This window comes from Pistacia vera, unplaced genomic scaffold (genome assembly GCF_008641045.1).
Source record: "Pistacia vera cultivar Batoury unplaced genomic scaffold, PisVer_v2 Contig412, whole genome shotgun sequence".
NCBI lineage: Eukaryota > Viridiplantae > Streptophyta > Magnoliopsida > Sapindales > Anacardiaceae > Pistacia > Pistacia vera.
Genome location: NW_022196238.1, coordinates 895,525 through 913,618, shown reverse-complemented (window position 1 = coordinate 913,618; position 18,094 = coordinate 895,525). Strand labels below are relative to the sequence as shown.

At 33.9% G+C, this 18,094-nt stretch overlaps 3 protein-coding genes and 1 long non-coding RNA gene across 6 annotated transcripts; all 4 read left to right on the top strand.

Annotated features, from left to right (window-relative positions):
* The first annotated feature begins 1,489 nt into the window (after nt 1-1,489).
* On the top strand, nt 1,490-1,976 carry LOC116142533. Its single transcript, XM_031427964.1, has one exon. It carries the CDS (start codon nt 1,507-1,509, stop codon nt 1,963-1,965), a length of 459 nt encoding a protein of 152 aa, XP_031283824.1. The 5' UTR covers nt 1,490-1,506; the 3' UTR covers nt 1,966-1,976.
* A 4,472-nt stretch (nt 1,977-6,448) lies between these two features.
* Nucleotides 6,449-8,151, top strand: LOC116142545 (serine carboxypeptidase-like 18). Its single transcript, XM_031427980.1, has 6 exons — nt 6,449-6,795; nt 7,081-7,217; nt 7,454-7,530; nt 7,638-7,760; nt 7,841-7,943; nt 8,029-8,151. The coding sequence occupies exons 1-6, from the start codon at nt 6,632-6,634 to the stop codon at nt 8,076-8,078; spliced, it is 654 nt and encodes a 217-aa protein (XP_031283840.1). The 5' UTR covers nt 6,449-6,631; the 3' UTR covers nt 8,079-8,151.
* A 206-nt stretch (nt 8,152-8,357) lies between these two features.
* LOC116142547 lies at nt 8,358-9,090 on the top strand. 3 transcript variants are annotated; one of them, XR_004130003.1, is made up of 4 exons: nt 8,358-8,443; nt 8,530-8,683; nt 8,770-8,841; nt 9,080-9,090. It is a non-coding gene; the product is annotated as an uncharacterized LOC116142547 (long non-coding RNA). The 3 variants fall into 3 exon arrangements; XR_004130004.1 differs by having other exon boundaries at nt 8,971-9,087; XR_004130005.1 differs by lacking the exon at nt 9,080-9,090 and adding an exon at nt 8,957-8,976.
* Nucleotides 9,091-9,328: 238 nt separating this feature from the next.
* LOC116142546 (putative serine carboxypeptidase-like 52) lies at nt 9,329-10,123 on the top strand. Its single transcript, XM_031427981.1, has 3 exons — nt 9,329-9,502; nt 9,614-9,668; nt 9,806-10,123. Exons 1-3 carry the CDS (start codon nt 9,402-9,404, stop codon nt 9,887-9,889), a joined length of 240 nt encoding a protein of 79 aa, XP_031283841.1. The 5' UTR covers nt 9,329-9,401; the 3' UTR covers nt 9,890-10,123.
* Nucleotides 10,124-18,094: the final 7,971 nt, after the last annotated feature.

Below are 18,094 nucleotides of genomic sequence, written 5' to 3'. Positions count from 1 at the left end.
TGGTAATTAAGCTGCGAAAGTTTAGGATGTGGGCAGTCCATGCTGTCTATGATCTAATTTGTGCGCCGATACAATTAAATCAGATCTCGTGCATACAAAAATCTTCTCTTTTACGACATACCTTATTGAATAAACATATAGATAATATAGGATGTATAAATGATTATCTAATACTCTCATTAAGCTGACTATTTTATTCCATTTACTTAGGTCATCATCATAAAATTATTTGAGAGGTAATGATTACATAAGTTCCAATATCATCCAAAAGATCGGTTGTTAATAGGAGTAATCATTGAAACTCTTACTCGGTCGATAATTCAAAGTCTCGAAAAATTAGCTAAAGTACGCGTAAACTGACCCGAACACCCTGATTAAAAAAAAAAAAATTAGTCGACTTTATGCATAGACATTTGCTTTTTCCTGTGTCAGATTTTGAAATCCTTTCTAGATATTTATGTGGAAACTTAATTAGAAGTGGTGAAATTTGTTACTCACCCGCTGTGTCTGGATTTTCCCAGTTCTTTTTTATGTTCATCCGAAACTTCCGCTTACAACTCTTATATAATTATTATGCCCACCAGGTATATAGTATATATTGGGAGTAACAAGACATGTTTAGCCAAAATAGTCGTCTACCCTTTTTAATAAATTCATTTATTTGAATACTATCCGTTGTGCTTGAGAGAGAATGACCATGTTAAGAATAGGTTATTATCTCTAATTTTTTTCCTTTTTTTTTTTTTATTATGATCGGAGTGTTCAGACTAGTATGCGCATACTCCAACTAATCCTTAAAACTTATTGAACACTGTACAAACCCAATGTTCCAAATACGCCACAGATATGGTAAGTGACCCCAAAGTGATGCGAACCTAGAAAGTCAATGGAATAAACCTTTATAACCGTCAGGCCAATCCTTTAGGGTTTCTCTAAATAATTGTTGCGATGTTGTATCCATTTTCCTATTGAAGACGAATTTAAATTCAAAAAAATAATTCCTTATGGTAGAGGGGGTAGTTTTAGTATTGAAGAAATATCGAAGGAGGTCATCATAAATATTTTTAAAATATTTGTCATAATTACAGAGGAATAAAAATACAAGTATATAGTTTAGTTTTTGAAAGTAAATATGGTAGAATGTAGAAATTAATGTTCAATTGATAAAATTGTTTCTTATGTCATTATTGACCAACATATATAAATGACTTCCAGTATTCTAACAAGACTGGGAAATTCAAACATTAGAACAAATAAAAAGGTCAGCATTAAGGAATTCCAACATCTGCCTATTAGAAACCATTTCTAACCCTTTATGCAGATCATTTTGCCTCTTTATGCTATTTCCAAAATGCAAGTCTTAAATTAGTCAAACCCAAATAAACTTATCTTAATTTATATATCCATCATCTCTTTCTTAAACTCAAAACAAGCTCTTGTTTCTTCTCTTTTCCGTATTTGGGTATTAATAGCATTCTCTTGCAACAAAATATTGCAGGTGCAAACATGAGAAGCAAAGCCGAAATGCGAAGCAAGTTGAGGCACTACATGGAAAAACCAAGGAAGATTTTACACAAGGCTAGAGACTTTTATGTCAAGAGCATGGAGGATTGCGCTAGTAAGGTAGGTTATGGCGGCGTGGTGGGCTGCCCCACTGCTCAAGTCTCTCGTTTGCCCAGAAGTTTTAGTGTCAATTATTCAAAGTCGAGGAACGATGATAAGTTTAGAGAATTTCTAGCAGTAGTGTCCAAAAAAATGGGGACTCAGATGGATTTGAATGCGAGGGAAGAAGAGTTGAGACAACAGAAAATGGAGAATTATGGGGCGGTGAAAAGATGTTACACAAGTGTTGGACTTGGAAAGATTGGGAGAATTGATGAAGATAGGCCTTGTTATTTTGAAGAAGATATGTTGTATGCTAGAAGCAGAAGTTATGCTGCCAAGGAACAATTTCAATTCTTTTAGGAAACTGATTTAGTGAGTTTGAAGGGTTTCTTGGATTGATTATTCTCTATAATTCTATATAAGAATTCGTTAATCTGGTTCATTAATTCGTACTAGATAGTCTGAAATGTGAAATTGTTATCTATAAACATAATTACTAATTAGATTATGCAGAGAGAATTAATTTTGTTTTTTGGATTCGATAGGAAAGAGAATTGCGGGAACTGTTGAGGGATCATTTTGAATTAGTTTGTAGTACATGTTGTCTCATTCCTAATGGAGATTCTAAATGAAAAAAAAAAAAAAAAAAATGCAGAGAGAATTAATTTTGTTTTTTGGATTCGATAGGAAAGAGAATTGCGGGAACTGTTGAGGGATCATTTTGAATTAGTTTGTAGTACATGTTGTCTCATTCCTAATGGAGATTCTAAATGAAAAAAAAAAAAAAAAAAAATGTGTTGTGCAGATTCGATCCTCCTCTCCATTTTAACTCTTCTTTTTATATATATGGATTTGCATAAACATCCTTTGTATAAAATGACCAAATTGTATGACATACTACTACCACCTCAAAGTTAAACAATAGTAAAAGAAAGGTAGAAAGCCTTCTGTAATTTGGAAAACTGTCACAAACTTCATTGAAATTCACCAGAAACTTCTCTTAATAATTCATCATAGTTCTCTTTTCCTGTTTTCCAAATCAAGGAATCTGCTTGCTTGTGATTATAAATGCAATTAAAAAAAAAAAAAAAATGGCTGAATTACTTTGACCCCCTATCTATTTCCCACTATCAATATTAATCCTAATGTACGTTAATCTTTGTTTATTTGATTTACAATAAAGATCGGCTTACAATCCAACCTTATAAATTTTTTCTCACAACCTCGACGTATCAACTAGCAATTAGGCAGACAAAATTCATAGTGAATAGGCGGGACCTATTTACGAACTGATTAATTGCGAGCTATCATGTCGAGATTATGAGAGAAAGTTTATGAGATTGGGTTGTAAGTATAGTATTACTCTTTGATTTATGATTCTAACAAAGTTAACCATTGAAATAGCTATTTTACCCATATTATTTATAATCACTGCCTTCAGCACCCACAAGTACTGAAAACAGGAGCTTAGCTCCTATTTCGTTGAAAAAATTTTGTTAGGTCAGTAAATTACATTTTTACCCTTCCCTCCCACAGTTGCCACCAAACTTGTGCTAACGGTTTCCGTGGAGCCACTTGAGGCCGCGGAGGCCTCATAGCAACTATAAGAGGCCTTCCAAGTTCCCTAGAGGCTAGAAACTCCTCACAAAACCGACAAGGGCTTTAAAAGCTAGATTCGGCCTTGGAAGCTCTGAAGGAGGCCCATATGAGATATTTATTATGACAGTTTGATACTATCAATATTTCTGCAAGACTTTTAGGTTCAGAATAAATGTATTCAGAAGCATTGAAAATAGGTTAGATACTGCATATGAAAAATGTACAATTTGGTTAGATACAAGTCATTTTATAGTCACAGCCACTATCGTTGTCCAAGTCCTCCCAGCCTTTCATCTTGGAAAGATCTTTCTTGCAACTTGGTTTCCTTCCTGTCAAACTCATAAGTAGCTTTCGCCAAGTTTTGCAAGGAAACACAAACTAAAAATAGTAATAAGTCCAAATTTGGACAAACAAAGAGAAAGAGGTACAGTTTGATATGTGTGGGTTTCCCATAGTTGACATGACAACAACTTTGAGAGTTGTCGGTTTGGCATAGCATGATAGGACGGTGGTCCATAATATTTTACCATCACTTCCAAAATTAGAAATGGAAAACTCCCTATTTACTTAATAATCAAACCGACATGCTCCGTTTCACCTTCAATTATTAAACTGAACCGAACCAAGAAATCAAACCAAATATTAGGGCTTTGTTTGGTTGGATTTTAAGAATACTGGCTCCGTTTGGTTCACAATTTTGTGTTTTTGGGAAAAGTTTTTTGAAAAAAGTTAAAAAAAAGTTGAATTGGGCGGGTATTACGATGTAGGATTTATAAATTAATAAAATACCCCCTATGTTTATTTTTTTACAAAACACCCCTTATAATAAAACATTAAAAGTTAACAAAAACACCCCCAATCCACCCTCAAATACGGACAGCCGGCCACCACCGTCGGAGGGTGGCCGGAGTCGCCGTAACAAAAACATTAAAAATATTTAGGGGTATTTAATTGAATTAACAAATTTAGGGGGTTTAAAAAATATTGAATAAAATTGAATAATATTGTGAGTTTTTGGGTATTTTACTGTTTAACTTTTTTGGAAATACTAAAAGTAGTATTCTCAAAATCCAACCAAACGAAGCCACTATTTTTAGTATTCTTAAAAAAATTAAACAGTAAAATACCCAAAAACTCATAATATTATTCAACTTTATTCAACATTTTTTAAACCCTTTGAATTTGTTAATTCAATTAAATACCCATAAATATTTTTAATATTTTTGTTACGGCGACTCCGACCACCTTCCGACGGTGGTGGCCGACTATCCGTATTTGAGGGTGGATTGGGAGTGTTTTTATTAACTTTTAATATTTTATTATAAGGGGTGTTTTGTAAAAGAATAAACATAGGAGGTATTTTATAATTTGTAAATCTTACATCGTAATACCCATCCAATTCAACTTTTTTTTTAATTTTTTTCAAAAAATTTTTCTCAAAAATATAAAATTGTGAACCAATTTTTCATAAAATTGGTTCGGTTTCGGTTTACAATAATAGGTAAACCAAATATCCGATTCCATTTTGATTTTTTTAAAAACATAAACCGATTAACCGAAACCGAATTCTTAAACCGATTTTTAAAAAAATTCTTCCATTAAATCCTTCTCTCTTTCTCCGTATTATACCACCCTCTCTTTCTCGATTTCTACATTTTTTTTCTCTTATTAAATGCCTCTCTCTTTCTCGATTTCTACATTTTCTCTTTTATTAAATGCCTCTCTCTCTCTCTCTCTCTCGATCTCTTCAATCTTCATCTTTCACTTTTAGTAAATACGTCTCTCTCCTGTCATTTTCAAACTTTCTCTTTTATTAACTTTCTCACTCTCTCTGCAAATAGTCACATACGCATCCACCATTTCTATCTTTTTCTTCACTGCAACTTCAGTTCCAATGTTCTATACTCCAAATAAAACTTCATCATCAAAACCATAAGCCATCTGTATAAGCACCATCAACCACGGTTTTACCATCTCAACCTACCACTCAACCTCCAATCCGAACAAATCTTATGGTCTTTGGTTTCACCATCTCAACCTCCAATCCGAAAAATTCTAAGAAAAATAAACCGGTTTTTTCCAACCCTATGGACCACCGCTCATTTATTGAGAGCTCTACCATTCAAACTTCATGTCAACAATACATTATCCTCTTTTCAATCCACTGCCCTATAAATTTGCAGGGTATTTTTTTGCCACCTCTATGTTTTACTGTCAATCTCGCGAGGTTTAGGAAACTAACAACATAACCCTCAATGTGACTATGGAGAGGAGAAAGTAGTATATGGTTCATTGGTTTTGATGTTGGTTGTTTTTTTTTTTTAAGAAAAAAATCAAATATAAATCAGATTTAGGGGGTACTAGTGTTAGTTTCAGAAACTTGGGGGTTTTAGAGTTACTAAAACTCCGGGGTAAAAATTTGATTTACCCTTAAGTTTGCGTGATTCTGTAGGTGAAAAGAACCTTAACTAATGTTCAAAGTTTGACACTTAATGGATTTGGAAGAAAAATCTAACAACATACACACTTATGTTTTACGATGTGACACTGAACATAATTATATTTATTAAAAAAACTTTTAAATTATGTTAAAGGTTTAATTAAAATTTTAAATAAATAAATTTAATTTTTATATCCAAACTATAAAAAACATAACATTTTTTATATTTACTATGGATAATTAATCATAACTTGTTATAATTTAAGATTAATTTTAGTGTTAACTTATTTAATATTTAGATATGAGTTCAAATTAGTATTTAAATATTTTTTATATTTTATTTTATTAGTAATAGTAAATATATAAATTTTATATATTAATATAAGTAAATGTTAACTAACAAGAGGCCTTCAACTACAAGATCCTCCTTTCATTTGTTAACAGCTCTACCATTCAAACCTACCAACGTGAATTTGTATTTGTATAATTCCAATAGTATAGATTTAGGGGTGCTGGTGTTAGTTTCGGAAATTTATGCTCATTGGATTTACCACACAAAATAAACATTTTAAATACGACAGTTATAAGCAAGGGTCCCTCAATTATGATGGTTGTCAGCGATGGAAGAATAAATGAAATATCTAAGTCGCATGTCGGCATGAAAGCTACTCCGGTTTGTTAACCATATGATACAAAGGGTGCAGATTGTAGTTTGGCAAAACATAAAGGGCCACGCAGAAGCTTTCCAATATGCTGTCGTTTTGAATTAGTTTTTAGTTAACACTTGAGCTCAAACGAGCTACTGTATTACTTTGCTAATTCTCTTCTCCTTCGTGTCTTCTCTCCTCTGTATATAAGAGAGTTTTTGATTGTTTTCAGATTCATTCAATTAATACAAATCAGATCCAGTTTTTGCTCTTTTCTTCTTTTAATCTTCACACGCTTCATTCCTGTTATTAACAAATCTTTTGGTGAAGAAACAGCTGCATGAACAATATGCATATCCGTTTTATTAGTCCTCTGAGGTTGAGGTGGATATATTTTATTCTGATTCTTCTGCTTAAACTGTCGGCATCGACCGTCTTCTCCGGCTCAATTGTTAAATATCTTCCAGGCTATGAGGGTCAACTTCCATTCAAGCTCGAAACAGGGTAAGCTGTTTTAAGTTTTTTCTTCCCTTTTGCTTACGAGCATATCATTGATGACCATATGCAGTAAACAATTTGATTTGTTATTTTTGTTGTTGACTTTGTTTTTTTGTGTATGTATACATATATGTATGTATGTATGTATATATGTATATATACAAATATGTATATATATAGAGTTTAATGAATTGTTTTTAATTTAAAAAAAGAAAACGTGAAATTACACTAAAGCCCTGTCAATCTCGGGAGTGAAATTTGATTTTAATATATGGGTGTAATGCTGAATAGGTACGAAAGTGTAGGAGACTCCGAGTTATTCTACTACTTCATCGAGTCGCAAGGTGACATTGAAGAGGATCCTCTAATTCTTTGGCTGGCAGGAGGCCCTGGCTGTTCTTCCTTTTATGGACTCATCTATGAAATTGGTATTCTGTCTCATCTTTAAGTAACACTTTGTTTCCATAACAATAGTTAGTCATGCATAAAGGGGTATCTAATCATTTTGAATACCACAAGGGCAAACAGTCTTTCACAAGAACCTTGTAGTAGTTTCTTGGCGGCATGAAACTTGTCCAAATTTTAGATACAGGACATTCGGATTTCTGTTTCAATATATATATATATATATATAATTTCAGGATTTCTGTTTCAATTTGTGCAGGTCCATTGGAGTTTGATATCCAGAAGTATACGGGTGGCTTACCAAGACTTAAGTATTATCCATATGCATGGACTAAGGTACTGAGCCTACTGGTGTACACACAAACAAATTTTACTTACTTTTATGTAAACATTAATGTATATGAATATAGAAGATCTCTAAAAGATGATAATTATTTCTCCAGACAGCCAGCATTATCTTTCTAGATGCACCTGTAGGCACAGGTTTCTCTTATGCTAGAACCCCAGAAGGCTGGCCCACCTCAGACTCTAAATCAGCTGAGCAATCCTATCAGTTTCTTAAAAAGGTGAGTTAATTAATTAAATAAACCCTTATAAATTATTTTGATGAATGTGCTTTGAATTTCTTTCGAAAATTATATTGCAGTGGTTACTTAAACACCCACAGTATCTCCAAGTTGAGCTATACATTGGTGGTGATTCTTATTCAGGCATGGTAGTTCCCCAAATCACCAAAAAGATAATAGACGGTCAGTTAACTCTTATTCAGACACGATATGTGCATTGATGGAAACACTATAGATCCCTTCTTTAATTACTTTGATTTATTAGCAGAAAATGGACCTGATACCAATCTACGTATGAATCTCAAAGTATGTTATTAATAATAAGACTTTGTATATATTACTCTTCTTGAAATTTAATTATAGCAGATCCGCGTAACGTATTCTGAATGAGTGTAGGGATATTATGGGGAGCCCACAACATCTATTATTGATGAGAATTCAAAAATAATATTTGCTCATCGTATGGCACTCCTATCGATGAACTCTATCAGGTGCTTAATTAATTGATAAATAATCCTATGTATATTTCACAATATTTACAGCATAAATTCGTTTTAATTTATAGTTCTCATTCAAAGTGTCTGATGTCTTCCTGTAGGAACTCAAAACAAGCTGCAAGGGAATATCATGTTGTAGACGTCTCCAATACGAGGTGTGTAGCTGCTCTTCAAACTTACAAAAACGTGAGATTTTATAGTTAATCGCATTCAAAAATTTCCTTCAAACTTCCAAGGACTAAATTGTTTTATTTATTTTTTTGAAATTGCAGTGCATCAAAGACATATATCGGAGTCATATCCTGGAACCAAGTGTACTTATGCATCTCCACAATGAACGAAGCAGAAATGCCTCACAGGTCTCTACAAGAAAATTCTACAAGTTTCATCCTTTCACCTCCAAGAATCCCTGAACTATGGTGTCGGGTAAACCAACCCTTAACCCTGATAATCATATAAGAACATACAAATCCTCTTACATACGCCCATATTAATCGATCCCTTTTTTTCAGAACTTTAATTATGCGCTTTCCTACATGTGGGCAAATGATGCTCAAGTCCAAGATGCTTTACACATTAGAAAGGTTAGTGATTAAAACATGCAATTGTAATGTCAAGAAATTCAATAGAAATTTTAAATTGGACATTTGCTCTGTTTTTCTTTTTGTAAAATTCAGACCAATAACTCTTTATGTCAAGAATTGTTAAAATAGAAAATTGTTAAAATCAAGGAATATGGATAAAGAGCTCAAATCAGCAGAGGAAGCTAGAGGGTGCAAATTAAAAATATAACACCAGGATTTTCCTTTATGATGGCAACAGGGATTTGTATCGATTGGCCGCGATGCAACAAGAGCATATCATACACCAAGGATATCTTGAGCGTGGTTGATATAATCGGTATCTCAGTCGATACGGCTTGCAAGTTCTCATGAATGGTAATTCCAATACTGAGTAACTGATCAACATTAAAATATTACTACTTCACTGATATAATAAATTAACTGATCTGAACAAACTCCATTTGTGCCCTATGATGAGCGCTGTTGGTAATCAACTATATTGTGTTTTCTCAAAGTAGGTACACACACTTGAAGCAATTCATTAACTATATAAGTTGTTTTCCCTCAGTGGAGATCATGACATGGTTGTTCCCCTTCTGGGTACCGAACAATGGATAAAGTCGCTTAACTTGACCATTGTAAATGACTGGCGCCCATGGTTCGTTGACGGCCAAGTTGCAGGGTGGGCAATCTCTAACATTCTGTTAACGATCGACGTACTTTCTCTTTGGTTGAATATATATTACTTTTAAAAGAATCTTCCTCTCTAATTTATGATGTTTTTTCAATGTAGATACACACAAAAATATTCAGAACATGGATATCGTTTGACTTACGCCACTGTCAAGGCAAGTAAGATACAATCATATACTATATATAGATACAATCTTGTATATGATTGTAAGATTAGCACCAATTTCTTGGAATATTTTATAGATGTATATTAAAGAAACAAGTCTTACATGAGTTGTCTTATTTGGTATAGGGTGCAGGTCATCCAGCTCTAGAATATTATCGCAGAGAAGGTTATGAGATGTTTCAAAGGTGGATACATTGGTATCCTCTCTAGATTATGCTCAGATTACCAGAAGGTTCATAATAAGATTCAGTATTCACTAAGCGCAAGTAGAAATAATGTTAAGAGATTTTAGAAATGAGTGTGACCACTACTATTTATGTTGCGTGGTGTTTATTGTAATTGCAAATCAGAAATCAGTGTGATATAATTATTTATGTCACTTATCATATCATCCCATGTTCATTAACCATATACAGACACCAATTCACAAACGTATGATAGGAAAGAACAATTTTCACCAGAGGTTTGGCGTAACACTTGAGTTTTGTAGAACCTTTTTAGTAGGCATGGCAATGGGGCGGGGATCTCATTCACCGTACCCATCCCCACCCTCAAAATCATTCCCCACCCCCGCCCCATCCCCGTTACGGGGATAATAGGAATTCCCCTTCCCCGCCTCAAAGGGGGATGTTGGAGGCTCATCCCTGTCCCGTTAATTTTATATAAACATAAATTAATTTGAGCATTATCAAACACAATAGTTAATTCTCGTCTACATGACAAACACTTAAATTAATCATTTAAACATAATTAATTATACATAAATATAGGTCAGGGTTTGTTCTTGTTCAATTGTTTAGGGTGAGGGAAATTAGGAAAATATGAGTTTATATAGGTAGGATAATTGTGTAATTAGGTGAAATATAGGGATATTAGTGAAAAGTAAATATATATATACATTTTTTTAATTTTATATATTATATACGGGACGGACCGGGGGAGAGGTATCACCCGCCCCTGCCCCATCCCCGAGGACGGGGATTAAAACACCCCCCACCCCCGCCCCTATCCCCAAAAAAACCGGGGCTTTCCCGCCCTATATGGGGCGGGATGGGACGGGTCCCCGAAATCTTGGGGAACATTGCCATGCCTACTTTTTAGTCCTTCTCAGTAATATTTTGGTCCTTACCATTAGAAAACCTCTAGACTAAATTGTTATTCACATTCACCAAAACATGACTAAATTTTTTTACAAGATTAAAGTGTTACTTATACTAAACCTCAAGGATAAAATTGTTATTATCTCCCACATAGACACCATATACAGACACAAATTCACACAAGTATATGCAGAAACCAATTCAGCCACCCCCACACACATATGCAGACACCAATTCATTTACCTAGAGATAAAATTTACAATGAATGCATTTTCAATTTTTCTTAAAACAAAATCAAAGATCTTTTTTATGTTTTCAAAACAGAACACTACATACAGGATCAAACACTACTTTTATTTCCCCTTCATTAGAGATAAAATTGCAGAAAAATATCATTCAAATTATACGAGATATTTATTATGCTTCAGAAGCAAAAAAAAAAAAAAAAGGCTAATCTTACTCCACTATTGTAAAGAGTCCCTTCAATTAGATTCTTCAATTAGCATTGTTTTCAGCTGGATGCTCTCAGTTTTTTTTTTTTTTTAATGGCATACTGCAAAGCTATAGAAAACATTGGTGTACTGCATTTGATGCAAGGAACTAATTCTCCTTTGCAAAAGTTCCTGAATTACTGCAGAATCAAAGCTTCTATAAACTAAGTCAAGAATCTTACAGGCAAGTCCAAGTGTTCCGAGTTTGGTTTGAGGGGAAGAGTTAACCAAAAGCAATGAAGATGCAAAAGTGTAAAGTCCAGGTGTCCTTAGTGTTGAGATTGTGAAGCCAAATTCAATCCAAATTAGAGTTGGATTAGGACATAAGTTTTCCTAATTTGTGTTTATGTAGAATTGTTTTCGTTCAGGAATACAATTAAGAATAGTATTATAATTGTATTAGGAATTAAAATAAAATTCCTATTAGGCTATAGGATTTGACTTTTAAGTCTTATTAGGAATAGTGTCCCATGTAGGGATGGGCATAATACTCGCCACCGCGGGGACCAGTCCCAAAAGGGCTAGAGTTTCCCCGAATTATTCCAGGTTTGGGTCGGGCCTAGGCCGAAGATTGGTCCCCGAATTCGGGGACGGGCCAAGGACGAGAATATATATATATATATCATACATCATACATAATATATTAATGTTATGAAAGAAAAGTTATACATTAGACATTATACATTATACATTGTATAATGTATATTTGATATTTTGATTGATTATAATAAATCAATAAATCATTATAATTTTTTTTGTCTCTCATTGAATCATTATTTCAATTCAATCATCTAATTGCCCTTGTTATATTATGGTAGCAATTTATTTATAATTTATTATAATATATATGGTAGTTATTTATTTAGAATTTATTATAATATATGTGTATAATGTATCATATGTAATACATTATGAATAATGTTATCTATTATTTAGAATATTAATGAGACATTATAATATACATGGTAAAATTTATTTTGAATTTATAATAATATATTATATATTATACGTTATACATAATATGCTATAAAACAAAAATTATACATTATACATTTTACATAATAAGCTATTATCTGTAATCATAATATCATAATATCATATGTTAATACAATAATACATAATATTATACCATTAATATATGATATATCTACATATATGTATAATGTATCATAATTATAATTTTCATATTTTGATAATAAATCATTATATATTTTTTTCAATCATTATAAATTAAAAAGAAGAATTATAATGCAAAACCCCCAAATTCGGAGATTCCTCGAATTCCCTGTTTGGGCTACGGGCCGAGACCGAGACCGGGACTGGGGAGTCCCCTTGAGCTTTCAGGCTGGGGTCGGAGATAGGGGTCCCCGGCCCTGACTCGTGCCCATCCCTAGTCCCATGTATTACCTATAAAAAAGGGTTAAGTGCTAGAGTTAGACATCATAAATTGAATAAAAGGCAAAGCCACAATTAGAGAGTGAGAGCCGCCAAATATGATTTATTGAGTGAGCCAATTTGTGAGGCTTGAGAGATTCTTGTAATTTTCTTCTTCTTCGTAGTGAAATTCCGAAGCGGCAAAGTGGACGTAGCTTTCATACAGAGAGTGAACCACTATAAATCTTATGTTTGTGTATGTGGTTATTTTGTGTCATTTGTTCGCATTATTTTCGCTTTCAGTGATTTAGGATTTGCTAGTATCTAATTAAATCCCCCAACACCCATTTTGGTTTGAGGGGATGAGTTAACCAAAAGCAATGAAGATGCAAAAGTGTAAAGTCCAAATGTCCCCAATTTGGTTTGAGGGGAAGTGTTGACCAAAAGCAATGAAGATAAATAAGTGCAAAGTCCCGGTGTCCCTAGTCTGGTTTGAGGGGATCGAAGAGTTAACCAAAAGCAATTAAGATGCAAAAAGTGTAAAGACCAAATGTCCCCAGTTCGGTTTGAGGGGAAGTGTTGAACAAAAAGGACGTAAATGCAAAAGTGTCAAGTAGTAGGAGCAAATTGAACTTTGGCGAAGCAGTGTCGTTTTATCATACAAAGAATAGCAGTCTGGTTTGAAGCGGTGTCGTTTTATTATACAAAGAATGGTAGTCTGATTTGTTAGTTCGTGTTGTATAAAAAGGGAGAAGTTATTCCCTTGTCAGCTAGTTCAGTTAAGAAGAAGAAGAAGAAGAAGAAGTAAAATCCAATTTTTCTTTCACTCCTTTACAGCTTCTCTGATTTCTTGCCACTGTTTCACAATACAATACATCAATATTTCTGCAAGATTTTTAGCTTCTGAATAAATGAATTCAGAAGCATTGAAAATAGGTTAGATATTGCATTAATTTGAAATTAGCATATGAAAAACGTATAGTACCATAAACATATTGAAAATAGGTCATTTTCTGATGTCCTTTTATTAGTACAATTTGTCATGTATCGCCATCCAATTAGTACCTAAATGTTGGAATCCACCATCCAAAAGAGCTGTGGTTAACTTGTAATTCCAAGCTCTAGAAGCTTGTTTCAACCCATAAAGAGATTTATGAAGCCTACACACAAGATCCTTCCCCCTTTGCTTCGGAAATCCTTGAGGCAATGTCATATAAATCTCCTCTTGCAAATCCCCTTGCAAGAAAGCATTATCGACATCAAGCTGATAAAGCGGCCAATTATGCATTGAAGCTAAGGCCAAAACTGTCCTAACAGTGACCATTTTCACAACTGGAGAAAAGGTCTCCTCATAATCAATCCCAGCTTGTTGTGTGTACCCTTTGGCAACCAAACGAGCCTTATATCTGTCCAAAGTACCATCAGCCTTATACTTAAGTTTATACACCCATTTACAACCAATGGGAACCTTGCCAGGAGGCAAAGGTATTAAAGACCAGGTATGGTTGTGCTCTAAGGCTTGGATTTCTTTCTTCATAGCATCTATCCAATTCTGATCCTTAGAAGCTTGAAGAAAACTGGTGGGTTCAACCAAAGATAGATTGGACAAAAAAGCTTTGTATGAATAGGAGACATTATCATAGGAGACAAAATTGGTGATAGGATACTTGGAAAAATTGGCTGTAGGATTATGTTTAAGTGTAGGACAAATAAAGTCTTGTGTCCATATGGGAGGTTGTGTGTGTCTGTTGGATTTTCGAAGGATAGGAGGTGAAGCAGTAGAAATTTCAGGTGAAGAGGAAGAACCTGAGGTGGTTGAATCAAGGGAAGAAAATGGAATAATAGGAGCTGTAGAATCTGGACGCTGGACAGTAGGTGAATAAGGTTCTGTAGAAGGTGAATGTGTTGAGTCTAAATCAAGAAAATCTGAATTAATGGGAAAAGGAACCTGGGATGGCTTAGACAAGGCAAAAGGAAAAATGTTTTCATAGAAAACAGCATCCCTGGTTACAAAGACAGAATGTGAAGATAAGTTGTAAAGAATATATCCTTTTTGTGTGAGAGAATAACCCAAGAAAACTGATGGAATAGCTCTAGGATGCAACTTGTCTTTTGAAGGAAGAAATGTAGCATAGGCTAAAGATCCAAAAACCTTTAAATGATCCAAGGAAGGAGGTTTATCAAAGAATGTTTCAAAAGGAGAAAGACCTTTAAGAACAACTGTGGGAAGTCTATTGATTATATACACAGCAGTTTGCACACAATAGCCCCAAAAATGAGTAGGTATATTAGACTGAATTTTTAAAGCTCTAGCAACTTCTAATATGTGCCTGTGTTTCCTCTCAACAATACCATTTTGTTGAGGGGAATAAGCACAGGAGCTTTGATGAATAATTCCCTGGCTACTCAATAGACCATGACAATCTTTGTTGAAGAACTCTAAACCATTATCAGTCCTAATGCATTTGGGAATCAAGTGATACTGTGTATGGACCATTTTAAGGAAGTGTTTTATGGTAGAAAAAGTTTCAGACTTGAATTGTATGAGAAACAACCAAGTCACCCTAGAGTGGTCATCAACTATGGTAAGGAAATATCGGGCATTACCATGAGTGGGAGTTTTGTATGGGCCCCAGACATCCATATGCAACAAATCAAAGTTATGCTGTGTGTGGGATATACTGTGTGGAAACGGTATCCTGGTCTGTTTGGCCAAAGGGCAAATAGGACAATGCAAGGCAGGATGTTTAGTTTGCACATTAGAATTAGACAATTTAGGATGAATGAGAGGCAAAGTTGCATAAGAGACATGCCCTAACCTTTGATGCCATAGTGCAAAATAGTGAGAGACAGAATTTGACACAAACGAAATAGGTATTTTATTCATATGTGAGCTAAAAGATACAACTTGTGATAAATGCGTATTACTACAAACAGACTTATTGATTTGTCCTAAGGCTGATACAACAGATGAAATTTTGAACTTTGGATCATAAAAGTAAAGACCTTGACTATGCTTACCAATCCCCTTCAATTTGCCATTGCAAAGATCCTGAATGAGGCAAAAATCAGGATAGAAAGTGACAAAACAATTGTTAGAAGCAGTAAGTTTCGAAACTGAAAGTAAATTGTGATGAAAATCTGGGACATGTAAAATGTTTGACAAGTGTATGTTACTGTCCAGCATAACAGATCCTACATTCCTAACATAGGTTTTTGTTCCATTTGGTAAACTAACAAGGTATCTAGAGGATGGTTCAACTGCATAAGGAAACTTCAAAATAGACTGATTAAAAGTCATGTGATCAGTCGCTCCAGTGTCAATGATCCAATTATCATTATCAAAATAAGAGAACAAGGCAACAGGATTACCTGCAAGATTAGCAGCAGGAGGAGAAACATTTTCTTTGCCTAGTAGCTGGAGTAGTTGACTATACTGGTCTGTAGTCAGAACTGGACCAATGACTGACCCAGAGTTTCCAGAATTGACAACATCCGCTGACTCCAAAGACTGAACTTGATTAGCAGAAGCTTTTGACTTAGAATTCTTCCCCTTTGTGAACTGGAAATCAGGTGGATACCCATTCAACTTGTAGCAATTCTCCCGTTTGTGTCCAGGAATATGACAAAACTCACACTCAATGTACGGTTTTTTTCCCTTATATTTTTGCCCCTGACTCTGATTCTTGCCACTTCCAGTATGATTGGCATAAAGTGCAGTAGTCACTTCTGAATTCAGAGTCATTCCAGCCAAAACTTTCTGGCTCTCGTCTTGATTTACTACTGAGTAAGCCTGTTTAACACTCGGTAAGGAATTCATAAGCAAGATTTGACTTCGAACCATGGAGTAAGACTCATTCAATCCCATTAGGAATTGCAACAACTTCTGTTGGTTCAAGTGTTCTAGATAAGCTTTAGCCGAAACACTATCAGGTACAGGAAGACTAACCAAAGAGTCAAGCTCATCCCACAACGATTTGAGCTTATTGTAGTAGATAGCCACAGTATTGGCTCCTTGTGTTAGGTTAGCAATTTCCCGATGAAGACCATAAACTCTAGTTCCACTCATTTTGTGATACTGCTCATTCAAATCCTGCCATACCTGAGCAGCACTTGTCGAGTAAATAATTCCATTAAAGATTTCCTTAGAAACCGAATTGAAGATCCAGGCAAGAACCAATGAATTGCACCTCTCCCACTGTAGAATCAAGCCAGAGTGTATCGATGATTTGGTGCATGTGCCATTAACAAAACCTAATTTGTTCTTGGCACAAAGAGATACCGTCATTGCTCGACTCCAGATATTGTAATTTTCCATCCCGATGAGCTGCTCAGAAACCAGGACAGAACCTGGTGTATCTGATGGATGTACATAGAGCGGTGAGTTGGAATCAATTGATGGAACCACTACTTCCTCTGTCAGATTTGCCATGACAGCTTCTAGAATCAAGAATTAGGGCTTTGATCAAACTGAAAGAAAAACTGGAAATTGAAATCGAAAAGAATAATTCGAAGAATGTTAAGCCTTATCGCACTCTCTTGAACCACAAAAGAAGATTTAATCGGCTTGATTTACTGATCAAGAAGCGAAGATTTTCGCTACTCTGATACCATATTGCAGAAACTAATATTGACGCAGAGATGAGTTTTGGGGAAAAAATACTCACTCACTTTATTGAATGCACTGTTTTCCTTTATATACAAACTTAGTCAACTAAGCTTGTCTGAGCTAGAGTGCAGTAGCCTTAACTAATAAAATAAAGTAATTACAATATTACAACTTGATTTGACTATTATACCCCTATTCCTCTAATAATAACATTTATGTTTTAAGATGTGACACTGAACATAATTATATATATTAAAAAACTTTTAAATTTTATTAAACGTTTAATTAAAAATTTAAATAAATAAATTTAATTTTTATATCCAAACTATAAAAAACATAACATTTTTTATATTTACTATGGATATTTAATATTTAAATATGAGTTCAAATTAGTATTTAAATATTTTTTTATATTTTATTTTATTAGTAATAGTAAATAAATAAATTGTATGTATTAATATAAGTAAATGTTAACTAACAAGAGTGCTTCTAATTTTTTCATGAACAAAGGCGTAGGTTTAATTACAAGTCATTGACTTCTACTCCAATTTAACTTTGCATACTAATTAATTTTTTTTTTTCAGTTGATTTAAAAAAAAAAAAACACTTAAAGAAATAGCCATTAATGAAAGTTTGGTAGAGATGTTAAATAAAATTCAACGATGACATTATACCAAAGCTGAACACAAACAGTTTGTTGACACGATATCATGTAGTCACAAATAATGGCTCATCTCTAAACTTATTTAGGGGAGTAAAATATCAAATTAGTTAAAAAGAAAAGAAAAATACATATATTCTCTTATAAGATATAATTACTAAGAATGATATTAACAATTTG

Excerpts from the sequence above, each read along its gene's own strand:
- LOC116142533 (XM_031427964.1), top strand. The coding sequence starts at position 1,507 with ATGAGAAGCAAAGCCGAAATGCGAAGCAAGTTGAGGCACTACATGGAA.
- LOC116142545 (XM_031427980.1), top strand. The coding sequence starts at position 6,632 with ATGAACAATATGCATATCCGTTTTATTAGTCCTCTGAGGTTGAGGTGG. Across the intron at positions 7,531-7,637 it reads ATCCATATGCATGGACTAAG|ACAGCCAGCATTATCTTTCT; the intron begins GTACTGAGCCTA and ends TTATTTCTCCAG. Across the intron at positions 7,944-8,028 it reads CACCAAAAAGATAATAGACG|AAAATGGACCTGATACCAAT; the intron begins GTCAGTTAACTC and ends ATTTATTAGCAG.
- LOC116142546 (XM_031427981.1), top strand. The coding sequence starts at position 9,402 with ATGGTTGTTCCCCTTCTGGGTACCGAACAATGGATAAAGTCGCTTAAC. Across the intron at positions 9,503-9,613 it reads GTTGACGGCCAAGTTGCAGG|ATACACACAAAAATATTCAG; the intron begins GTGGGCAATCTC and ends TTTTCAATGTAG. Across the intron at positions 9,669-9,805 it reads TGACTTACGCCACTGTCAAG|GGTGCAGGTCATCCAGCTCT; the intron begins GCAAGTAAGATA and ends TATTTGGTATAG.